This window comes from Canis lupus, chromosome 21 (assembly GCF_003254725.2).
Source record: "Canis lupus dingo isolate Sandy chromosome 21, ASM325472v2, whole genome shotgun sequence".
Taxonomy (NCBI): domain Eukaryota; kingdom Metazoa; phylum Chordata; class Mammalia; order Carnivora; family Canidae; genus Canis; species Canis lupus.
The window spans coordinates 12,646,479-12,659,648 of NC_064263.1; the positions used below are offsets into that span (position 1 = coordinate 12,646,479).

Below are 13,170 nucleotides of genomic sequence, written 5' to 3' on the forward strand. Positions count from 1 at the left end.
TATTTCACCTAACTGATATTCTTTTAAGGTGAAAGCCATATCAGTCCAACTCATACTCATTCACACAGTTCTTCTATCAGTAGAATGTAATAGAAATTATAAGGGATATAAGCTAAAATCCAAATACAGTCAAAAACTTCAGCAAAGTGTTCAGAAACTTTAATGATTATAAAAGTCTTAGGACTCTAACTTCAACAAGGTTGGCTTGCTATAACAGATTTCCCTAACGTGATTCATACTAGAAGTTGCTAGTGATTTTAAAAGGTAAAGAGAGTCTCATCTTTCCTAAGAATCCCTGAAAATATCTTAAAATGACACCTGCAAGAAGGGTTTTTTGCAAAATAGTACAATTGGTACAATTACAAATGATACCACTGGAATTGGATATCCAATTCCAAAAGCATCTTATTAACACTCAGGCAAGAAACAGAAGTTAAAATTAGCAATTGTGCATCAGAGCGTGATGTTTCTGTGACAGAGGACATTAGATCTGAGAAGCTCAACTGCTTGCCATTATCTGATTCTAAATATTATTCTCGTGCTGAAGGTGCCAAAGTAGCTCAAAGCCATAAGAATTACATACTCTGTTTTAATGAACAAACAAATCACTTCAGAAAGCTTTCCATTCAGAGGACCCAGGCTGCCACAAGCGACTTACTCTCTAAGGCCTACAAACCCAAAGTTACGTTTTCCTCCTCCTTTTATTTTGCATTTTAGGATGACAGGAACAGGATAAACAGCCAGCAGTCAAGTCACCATCCAGTCCCCACCAGCACAAAGAGGCTTTGTGATTGACAAGAGCATATATAATAAAGGGAGGAGACCCACTTTTTTCTTCCTCTAGGGAAGACGATGGCTGAAATTTTAGAACTTAAAAGCTTCTCCCATTTCGACCAGTTCACCTTGCAGGTAAACATCTTCCTGGTTCAGTGACTCAGTAACACATTACAGACAGAATCTGTGCTGAAAACTGATCATGGTGGAAAAATATTCTTTTACTGTGAATTTCAGCTCAGTGAAGCTATAAGTAAAGTCCTTCCTCCCCTGGGAAGCCCTGTCACTGAACCTGTGCAGCACAAAAAATAAGCCTTCGTGAGTGGAGACTTAATCTGACATTTTAAGGATACAGACCGAAATAAATCCAAATATTTCCAATTTTTGCTGTGACTTTTTAAAAAATAGATAAATGAAGAAAAAATTGATTATACAAATATTAATATAATTTCCTTCTATGCCCTTCCATTCAATAATTTTCTATGGCAAGGATAGTGACTTGAAAAACTTCACCCAAAATAAACAAAGTACAAAATTCTTCTTCAAAATATAATCAATATCAATATATGATCAAATATAATCTATGAAATACATATTAAAATATAATCAAGTTATAAACTAATCATTTCTTTTCCAAGAACTGTAAGCTTAATTTTCATTCAAGTTAAATTGGAATGCATTAACAATGAACTCTCTAGGTATTTAAAAAACATCCAGGCAGCCCAGGTGGCGCAGCGGTTTAGCACCGCCTGCAGCCCAGGGTGTGATCCTGGAGACTCTGGATCGAGTCCCACGTCAGGCTCTCTGCATGGAGCCTGCTTCTCCCTCTGCCTGTATCTCTGCCTCTCTCTCTCTCTGTGTCTCTATGAATAAATAAATAAAATCTTTGAAAAAAAAAAAAAAAAATCCTCATGATCGGTTTTTAAATGTCAATCTATGACTTTTCATTTTGATAAGAATGCATTAGACTTATATTTGAGAATATTTTCACTAAAAGCCTATATAAATAAAATTTATCATATCATATAAATAAATTTATCTCATCTTTCATCTGTTTTCCTCCAATTAAATAAGTACTTTTGATATATGTATCATATCTGCATATATTTCTGAAATTTGTCTTGGTTGGCAAGCCTCTAAGACCTTTTTTAAACTGCACTTTTCAAAAGTTAATACCAAGTAAAAAATTTAACATCCTAACTCAGAAATATCCAAAAAAACTTAAGCACAATGTTGTATTAGCAATCTTACATACACTTGGGACTTCTATTGTAGCTTCCTCTTTTGTTTTCCTTCTAATTTCAAAGTGTAGTGTCTCACAACTAACAGCATGCATATTCTCAACTGCAGTTCTGACAATTCTGGAAAGAGTTAACAAGCCTTGCAGTGCACATGCATATTCTTCATTCTGTCATTCTCCAAGGGACTACTCTTTCAAACACACCTGAGAAAAAGGTAAGTTTCTGGATGTTCTCTTTCAGTGTGTATGCCTATGTGCCCACAAAAACCAGTAGAATCCCTGAGATGTAGCAACCAGAGGTATATTTAATGGTGATAACACAGGAAACACCATGCCACCGTGCAACAAAGGTCTGCTTCCAGATCAGTTTTTTTTAATAACACACTAAGTGATATAATTTACATAATATACAGCTCAGTATTTAAAGTGTAACATTCAATGATTTTTATAGTCCCAGCCTTGTGTAGCCATCATCATCATTACTTTTGGAACATGTGCATCACCATTAAAAAAATACTCATTTGTATTTTTTTGTAGTCCTCTCCCACTCCTTGCAGTCTCCTAGTCATAGGCAATGCAAATCTTTCTATCTCCATGGATTTGCCTCTTTTGGACACATCAGATAAATGGAATAATATACTATGTGATCTTTACAGCTCAGACTTAAATAATAAAAACAGCTAACATTTATCATATGTGTATAATATGATAGTCATTTAATTATTAAAATAATCCCATGAAGTACTATTATTATTACCACTTTAACATGAGAAAGCTGAGGCACAGAGAGGTTAAGTAACTTAGCCAGGATCACAAAACAAGCTAGACTGAAGTGAGAATTTAAACATAATTCAGTCTGGCTCCACAGTTCATGCTCTTAACCAACCCTGCTATACTACAGTGCCCTTTAATTACCTGTAAGCGAACTCACATGGTAGAAAACAATAGAAACAAAGAGTCAGGCTTGAAAACACCATAGTGAATTACAGTATTCCTCATAACCAATAAAATAAGCATCAAATTTGTACATCTGTATCAGCAAAGTCTAAGAACTTTCTGTGATTAATAATAATTCTCTTTAAACAAGAGGATAACATATAGAAGAGGATTTCCAGAACCTGAAAGAACAGATGCTTGGAATCATTTTATCAGTCATGTTCAGATTATTAAGAGTTATCACCAGTTTCTTTTAGTGAGGAACTGAAGACTGGTATCAGAATCCTTTCTACAGCTTCTAATAATTTGTTGTATGCACCTGTGCAAGTGGATGTGACTATAAGTATGTGTCATTAAAAAGAAGCCTTCCTGCTTAGACTAATCACAGAAAGTTCTTGGTCTTTTCTAATGCAGATATGCGAAGAAAAGGCATTTCATCATCAATGATATGATATCATTTGAGAAGTTGGAGAGAGAACATAAAAATATATATGTGAAAGGAGAGGAGAAAAATATATATATTCACTTCACAAAACAAGTGAAGGAGGGTGGAAGAAAAGGAGGAAGGAAAAAGGAAGGAAAGGAAAGAGGAAGACTGAGGGAGAGAAGGCAGGCAGGTGGACTGGAGAGAAAGATGGACAAAGACATAGCAAATGGCCAATAAAGATACACACAAAAGTGATAGTTATTCTCTAAAAGGTTTTGTTTGGTAGTATTTTCTACAATGAGCAAATATATATACACACACACACACACTTATATTCTTATTATATATTATAGTGAATATTAATTATAACTTAATTTGCCCTCTCACGTGTTCTATAATAAATAATTCTTAATTATCTATTATATTCTTAATTATTATAAATTATTATATATTATATGTATTATATTATTATATATTGTATTAATTATAGTCTTAATTTGAGGCTATTTGCCCTCTCATGTGTTCTACAAAATTCTGGCTATTTCTAATTCACAAGTCATCAGGACTCATTACAGAGTAAGTTTTATCATTCTTCTATACTCATTATAATTCCCAAATTTAAAAATCTCTCTAGGCATTCTATTATAACTCAACCAAATAAAGCCAAAAGATAATTATTAAAAGCATCTGCAAGTACTTATTTATTGTGTCTTCACAACTAAATAGCTTCAAGCTTCTATATTTATCATTTATAAATTATATTCAACTCCAAATAATTTTAATCTCATATTTTCAAAACCAATATATTTATATCTCAAGCCTGAATAAGATGGAATAACTTATAATTATGACTATGGTGTACAGGTGTGAAGTTTTTATAGCTGGAATCCCTGGTTTCAGCTAATACTCTAGATCTACTATAGTAATATAGTATAGTATAGTATTTGGGTTAAGAATGAATAATAAATTTAATTCAAAGGAGTTTGTAATTTCAGACTTCAATTACTACTCCTACTAGTAGTCCAGTCTAAAAAGACTCCTATTAAAAGACTTTCCTTTAATGGAAAGGAAGCCTACATGGAGACAGTAGTTGGCCTACACCTTGGAGTAGCAGCAGATCTGCAGGCCAATTTTTGTAATAGATGCCTGAAATATTAATGCATTACATAAAAAGCTGAAAAGCCCTTCCCAGTTGTCTTAATTCAAGCTATTATAACACAATGCCAGACAACGGATGGCTTAAAAAAACAACAAAAGTCTATTTCTCACAGTTCAGAGGCTGGGAAGCCCAAGACCAAGGTGCCAGCCAATTCAGTGTCTGGAGATGTCCACTTCCTCACAGAAAGCTGACTTCTCACTGTAACCTCATAGGGCACAAGAAGCATGGGAGCTCTCGTGAGCCCTTTCTATAAGGGCAATCATTCTACTCACGAGGACTCAGGCCTCGTGATCTAATCACCTCTCAAAACCCTCATCACTGCTGCTCCCTTTGCCCTTCCCCCTGCTTGTGCACTCTCATTCTCAAATAAATAAAGTCTTCAATGGATGGACTAGCAAAATCTTTAAATAAATAAACAAAATTTTAAAAAAGAACTATTCTGTCAATAAAATAAATGCAACTGTAGAACTTGGAACAAATGACTTCTTGTTCAGGACATAGCTATTACTACTATTAAATTCTTGTTAGATCGTACCTTACAGATTCAAAAGAAATAGAACTTTATAGTACCAACTTAATTTAAGTGAACAGTGCTAACAGAAGTTAAAATTATTTTTAACAATTTTAGTCAGAAGTGCACATCAGGTTCTTTGTACAAAAACAGATAAATGTAATTACAATTTATCCTTTATTTTAACTGCAAACTGCCTCCTTGATTCACAAAGGGGCTCCAATATCCAGTGGAACCTCAGAACTACTATGGGACTAAAACAAGCCTACACCAGCAGCATGTTAATGGTGCAAACTTTTTACTTATTTAGCAACGTGTGGATGTCAGCACTTCTCGAACTTTGACATCAGTAAAAATAAAATATTTACAGTAGGAAAACCACCCAAAAATGCCATTTTTCTTCTTGAAAATAAAACTGCAAAAACAACTGACCACTTCTAATGTGACTGAGTCCCATTAAGTCTGTAAGAAGTCAAATTTTAAGTTGACAGGATTTCTCCAAACAATATTTCTCTTTGCTTTCTACTAAAAATAAACACTTATATTCGATATAAAATTTTGAGCAATTTATCGAGGCTCAATATCAAAAGCTGACAGGCAACAAGTGAAAGCAGATTTGCCACAACTTCCATCGATAGATGGAGTATGTTCACCACATGGGCAGACTAATTTCTTCTCCCAAAAAAAGAAAGTCAGATTACAGACATCCAACTTGATCATAAGCTCTGCATTGTCAGAGAAAGTGATTTATAAGATGTTGAACTTAGGTTTTCTCACTTTTTACACTTGCTCTGAGGAAAGCAACAGTCCTAAAGATCTCTATACTTTATCTTTGCATAGGGCAGATTTTATATGCTTGGTAAGCTCACTAGTTTAGGTGCCAATTATGGAAGTACCTCAATTCACCTGCATATATCTTCTAAGGAATACTGGTCTCCCAAGCCCACGTCAATTTCTATTAACAAGTTCATTAACAGGGCAGCCCAGGTGGCTCAGCGGTTTAGTGCCGCCTTCAGCCCAGGGCGTGATCCTGGAGACCTGGGATTGAGTCCCATGTCAGGCTCCCTGTATGGAGCCTGCTTCTCCCTCTGCCTGTGTCTCTGCCTCTCTCTCTCTCTCTCTCTCCTCTCTGTGTATTCTCATGAATAAATAAAATCTTTGGGGAAAAAAAAAGTTCATTAACATTTTAATGACAATGAATTTAGAAAGCCAAAGGCCTAAGATTGTTCTATTTACTACATCTTCTATATATCAGTCCTCTTCCATTTAAACCGTATGTTCAAGGCATTCAAACAGAACTTCGATTTCACCCTAATCATTAACATGATCTCTCTCAGACAAATAGGTTTAACAATCTAGCTATCTATGTAGCTATGACATTTTGGACTGCATTTTAGACAATTTTTCTTCTCTTTCCCAATCTCTCCTGCTTGTGCAACCTTCTTTAACTCACTTAAACTTTCTCATAGTCTAGTCTCTCTTGTCTAAAAAAATAATAAACTAAGAAGGAATCCAAAAGAAAACCTTACTCCTGTAACAACTTGCCCTTTCTCCTCTTAAACTTCTTGAGTTTATTGTACTAATTCTGCTTACAGAATTTCAGTTTTCTGCATTACAGAAATGCTCAGTTCACAGTTTTCTGCATTAAAATTTTTTCCCAACCTTATAAAAAAGATTGACAAATTTAATTACATATTTTTTAAAACAAACATCATGTCACATTTCTCAATCTACTAATCCAACTCAACAAAAATTTCTCTAGCTGGTTACCACTGACCACCAGGTTGTAGAGCAAATGAACATTTCTTAGCCCTTACCTTAATGAATATATTTGCAGCATTAATACTAAAGATAATGCCCTCATTCTTGAAATCCTCCAGTTTAATTAATTTTCCTTCCTAGTTTATAGTCAATAGTCACTACTCGTAACTCTAACTTCTGCTAAAGCAATAATCACCACACTAGGTGCTCACATGTATTAGCTCAGTGTTTTTTTGAAATGCTGTTATTACTCATTAGTGGTTCAAAGCAGCTTTTTAAATAAATAAAATAAATTAGAATTAAAAATATCCAAATGTATCCCATAGGTTAAGTATTATTCTGGAAAATTTATGTGTGTATGTATTCACAATATAAAATTTAGTTCCTATTTTGGATCACAGTCAAAAAAGTTTGAAAGACACTGTGTCTAATTTAATCACCAGAGCCCAATCTATGAGGCACATATAATGATTTATACTTTTTAATAAAGAAATAAACTGAGTATACAGAAGTTGTATAATTTGTCTGTACTCAACCAGTTGGTGTGACAACCAAGCATAGCTTTATTTATCTCATCTCCAAGTACCCAAGGGACATTTATATTTCTCAATGTGTGTGTCTCAAATGCACTTCAACTTCAGTATTTGCAAAACCTGTACTCAATTTCCACACATTTTCTAAATTGCTAATTTTCTAATTTCCAGTGTTTCTCTCTTCTTCATCCAAGCATCAATTCTTATAACTCAGATAGATCCACTCTTCACCATGTCATTATCATAAAATAACCTTCAGTCACGCTTCCCACCATTTCCTTCCAGGGTAACTGCAATAGTATCCTACCTTACCTGCCATTATGCACCCCCCCCCCAACCTCCAATTTACTCTCTACTTTGCTGGAAGAAATCTCTTCAAAATACAAATCTCATTATTTAGGGCAAATTCTTCTAATCCTGAAGTAACACTTTAATAGTTCAAATGCCATATATAATTTTCTAGACTATATTTTTGTGTAGGTTTATACAGTACTTCAAAACAGTAGAACTTAATTGATAGTTAAAAGGCTTTTGTTAAAATCAGTAATGACTGAAAGACCCAAATCAAAAGTTCTTTACCTGCTGTTAAAGTTACTTCAAAGGTACTAGGCTATATTTATATTAGAAAATTCAAGGAAAATCACAAATGTCTTTCACTAAAAAACTGCAGATAGCCAATAAATAGTGTCATTTTCTTAAAAACAAAATATATCCATATCTTGAGACAAATGACAGTTTATTATTTGTACCTTCACAGAGAGTTGACTAGAATTCATCGATGGCAGGCATCAATACTGTTTTTAAATAATGTTTTAAACACAATAACAATCAACTTAATTTGCACTGGATTTTTTTAAAATATTTTATTTATTTATTCATGAAAGAGACACAGAGAGAGAGAGAGAGGCAGAGACACAGAGGGAGAAGCAGGGAGTCTGATGCGGGACTTGATCCCGGATCTCCAGGATTACGCCCTGGGTGGCGCTAAACCACTGATCCACCCGGGCTTCCCTGCACTGGTTTCTAAATAAAAATGCAATGTTTTTCAATGTTTATAGCAGATTAAGATATGTCTATCGTGAATAAGTCATACACAGTCCATAGATTATCTGCTATGACAACAAGTCTGAGCCTCTCAAACTACATGTTTAAACAAACTTGGATTTGTTGCTGGCTTTGCAAAGGCAGATGGAAAGAATTTCTAGCTAGGTACTCACCAGGATGGGATCAAAGTTATCATGATATGCTTTATGATACTATTTTAAATTAAGTTATTTAAAGTGAAGCTGAATTATTTCATTTTTCTAATTTATGTGTTCTTCATATACAGATATCTAATGTTGAAAATAAAACCAATAAATAGTTTAAATGTGTAGCATGATTCATTGTTTTTTGTGAGCAGAATTAATGTGTAATAGTTTTGGCATGCTGTTTGTGTTGTTGTTGATTCTTTCCTTTGCTTTTCAGTTAAAACAACAAAGAGCTAATGGTTCAAAAGAAACTCATTTCTTCTCTCCACATGACTGTTGGAAAGATTCTAATGAATCTGAAACAACAACTATAATAATTCTTGACTTAAAAAAAAAACAAGTTGCTTTACTCATAAATACACATTTGGAAGTTTAAAAAAAAGTGCTTTAAAGGTATGCATGATACAAAATATTCTATGCAATTTCAACCATGACTTCTGCTTCATAGTGACAGATATGCTCTAAAACAAAGTTATGACAACAACATACAAAATAATAAGATGATTGAACAATGAAAGCAGGATCATTATGAAGAATGCCCACTGGGGTTGTACAGAAAGACTTCTTTGAAAATATCTTCAAAATATTATACCTCAGGTTCCTAACAGAATACTCAGCATATGGTGGTATCAACAGACATGTGGATGGATGGATGCCAATTGGTTAAAAACTAGAACAAAGCTAGAACTCTCTTCACATACTACCTTCCCTCAACCCAAGCCTCTAAAGTTTTCTCAGGATTCCATCTGAATGTAATCCTTATTTCTAGTGTACAAATTAAAAGTCAAGATCACTATGTGAAAATGCATGTGGAAAAAAAACGTACCTGTTAAAATATAACAAAAGAACTATTCAAAAGTAAGATGTTTTCATTACACATTTTAATAGCCATCATTTTGGTACTAAGAACACGGCATTGCTTTTTAAGTGAAATCATACTATAACCATTACATCCTGCATGTCACTTTTAGAAAATAATTATGGAACTACTTATTCAAGTTCCTTCTCTAGATAATTAAATTGGCACATTTTTCTCTATAGTTAGCATAAAAACACAAGTTGATTAATTTCTAACAAAATGATTCCCTTATCCTCTCTTCTCAAAGGAAGATATAAATGGAGGCCTGGGGACAATATCATTTGATATTAACTAATTTTTTACAATTAGAAGTAAAATTGTTAACAAATGAAAAGTGACCTCAAATATCTGTATATAAAACTGAATTTTAAGAATAAAATATTTTAATGCAACTACACTCATTAACTGCTATGTACAGTGTTGTTCGTTCATTTCAAACACAAGCCAGACTTCAGACAAACATGTAACATTGTTTTGATTGTAGTACTTTATAAATGGTTTTATTTTACCATTTGCCAAACCCCTTTTGTTGAGTTATTCAAACTAACTTCTGCCAAGAACACTAGGAATTTGGTGATAGTGCTTCTTTTAGGAGAAAACAACCCCTTTCCTCAGAAAACGAAAAATGTTTATCTTGGCACTAAAACCTTGTATTGAGCCTTCTGGAAAGTATTTTAAATTGTTGTTTTTAACCTAGACTTTGTGACTGAAACAGGAAAAGGTTTCATAGCTCTACACCAAAATACATATTTATAGGACTGATTTTCTTTCTACACCAAAAATACTACATTGATGGCAGCAGTTTTCAAAGTACAATTTCTGAGGACCAAGCTAAAACTTGGGCATTATCACTATATTCAACATACAATTTGTTTTTTAAACCTCAAAAACTGACAACCAAGAAATGCTAATTGTTGGTCAAATATGCTATCTTTAAGTGTCATACTGGGGACTGCTGCATTTAACCATCTATCTGTTCCTTTAGGAATTTTCCCAAAAAGAAAATTTACTTGATATTGTATTTTTTCCTGTGCCGGTCAACAGAAGATAGGTTTCTAAGTTCTTATCTATTTCCTATTTTCCCCACCGGATATGTTTTACCTTAAGACTAGACAGACATAAAGATCAACCATGTGAATTCTTTGCAAAACTGTCCCAATAATGTATCTGAATATAATATACAATTTTGGAAATTGATTATAGTCATTGTCCCTAATTCCTCTCACACCTAAATTGTTAAAATACAAGAAAGAGTTCAATTTCACAAAGACCCTCAGAGAGCTGCAATGACTTTTCAGTCACTAATAATTGACAAAAAATATTATGTACCCATTACCAATCGTTTTTGCACATCAAGTTCTCCCCACCTTGAAATATGATCCATTTTTCCCTTTTAATGGTCTGGCTGTCCCTCTACAAGAATAATAGCAAGCAGCATCATTTTAAATGTGCATGTAAAATTTTTGATAAAGTCATAATAAGTTAAAATCATATTTTTGTGCTTATCAAATATTTATTAGGATGTTCTGACAGGAAATTAGTTGTTTTAAAATTCTGAGAAGTTGAATTGTCTTACTTAAGTAAAGAGAAAAAAGTAAAGATATCTACCAAATATTTCTTATTAAAATCTGTAACTTTTGTCAATCAAGTACAAATTTTAACTTTAGAAGTTTGGTCCTTCCTGCTGTGGTTGAATTCTGCCTATATCCAGAAAAATCAAGAAAAAGTCTATTCAAGTTAATGAAATAAGAGTGAAATAAATGGGAATTGCTGGTATCAATAACAGTTACGAAGGAGTAGACTCTTCCCAATCAAAAATCCCATTGTTGTACTGTTATGGTTATAGAATGACAGTATCCTTTTCACTGGCCTTGCAGTCTTGAGCCATCCTAACACTCCTCCACAGGCCTCACAGTTTCAGTGTCAACGAGAAATCCAACTCTTGACATTAGGGACTAATTTAATATTTTAAAGACAAGTGATAAACACGGTATAGGTTACCCTTGCAGAAGATTTAGATTAAGCCCTACCATCACTTTTTTCTTATTTAAATTTAAAATGTTGACTGTTTGATGAGGAGAGTGAAGACTATCTAAAATCAGGTCCACAAAAAACAAAAATTCTCTTATCAGTATTTGAGACTATTAATTTATACATTCAGCTCTCAAAGATGAACCTGTATGTAGAATGTGAAAAAAACAAATCTTCTTTCCCTCTCTCTATTCACTAAGAAGCAGTGATTTATCTCTAACCACTGTAAGGAAAACAAAAAAACAAAAACAAAACCTCATGCCACTTGTGAGAAATAATTATTTAGGGAACTTTAGTTACATAGCTGATTTAAAAAAAACCACAAAGGAACACTAATTTCTCTATTAAAATAAATATGTATAACCGGACATACCTGAAAAAGAACATGTACATGGCAGCTGTGATGCAGAACAAAAGGACCTACAACAAGGAGAAAATATATTACTTGCAAAAGAACACTAACATCATTTGTGTGTCTTTCTTTTTAAATTTTAATTCTAGTATAGTTACCATACAGTGTTATCTTACTTTTAAGAGTATGAGATGATTCATCAATTCCATATATCACCTGGCACTCAACATGACAACTGTACTCCTTAATCCCCTCACCTATTTACCCATCTCTTACCCACCTCTCCTCTGGTACCAACCATCAGTCTGTTCTCTATACTTAAGGGTCTGTTTCTTGGGTGCCTGGGTGGTTCAGTCTGTTGAGCGTCTACCTTCAGCTCAGGCCATAATCTCAGAGTCCTGGGATTGAGTCCCCACGTCATCGGTTCTCCCTCTCCCTCTGCCTGCTGCTCCCTCTGCTTGTGCTCTCCCTCTGTCAAATAAATAAATAAAATCTTTTTTAAAAAGAGTCTCTTAGTTTGTCTCTCCTCTTTTTTTCCCTTTGTTTTGTTTCTTAAATCTCACAGGTGAGTGAAATTATATGGTATTTCTGACTGACTTATTTCACTCCGCATTATAATCTCTTCATCTATGTCGCTGTACCATTTGTGTCTTATAAAAGCAAAACACCCATATTAAATATTGTGCCTGAAACTATTTTTTTAAAAGATTTTATTTATTTGAGAGAGTAAGCAAGAAAGAGAGCACAAGTAAGGGGAGGAGCACAGGGAAAGGGAGAAGCAGACTTCCTGCTAAGAGGGGGCCCAAAATGGCGCTGGATCCCAGAACCCTGGGATCATGACCTGAGACCAAGGCAGACACTTAACTGACTGAGCTGCCCAGGTGTCTCATGCCTAAAACAACTTAAAGATGTGCAAAACTAGTATTCAGGTATCATATTCTCTACCTTTCAAATAAACCATATAAAGCAATAATGAGTCTATATACACACACAGATAAACAAAATTATATACATTATACAATATGTTTATATATTATAATATGTATATATGTATATAGACTGGGTAGAAGGGTAACATGGTTCAAAACAGGACAACAAATTTTTTTATTTATCTCGAAGAATGCCTGGAAAAGCAAGTAACTTAAGAAGAGAGACAATGGCTTTTATGTAATGAAGTTAGCAAATAAATGATAACTGTATTAACTGTTATACCAAGATGACCAGACTTTTTCAAATGTAAAATACAATTCAGTTGTCAACCAATTCTCATCAATAAGAAAGACTCCTAAAAATATAATCATCCTTTGTAGGATATAGACTAGCTATAAGAAAAATTC

General features: G+C 33.7%; 1 protein-coding gene across 1 annotated transcript in view; it reads right to left on the reverse strand.

The window, feature by feature from the left end:
- The window catches only part of TMEM135 (transmembrane protein 135), a 235,060-nt gene that overhangs the window by 74,391 nt on the left and 147,499 nt on the right, over positions 1-13,170 (reverse strand). Inside the window, exon 6 of the mRNA XM_025419361.3 lies at positions 11,855-11,901. Coding sequence (XP_025275146.1) covers positions 11,855-11,901 — 47 coding nt within the window. The remainder of the gene's footprint in view (positions 1-11,854; positions 11,902-13,170) is intronic.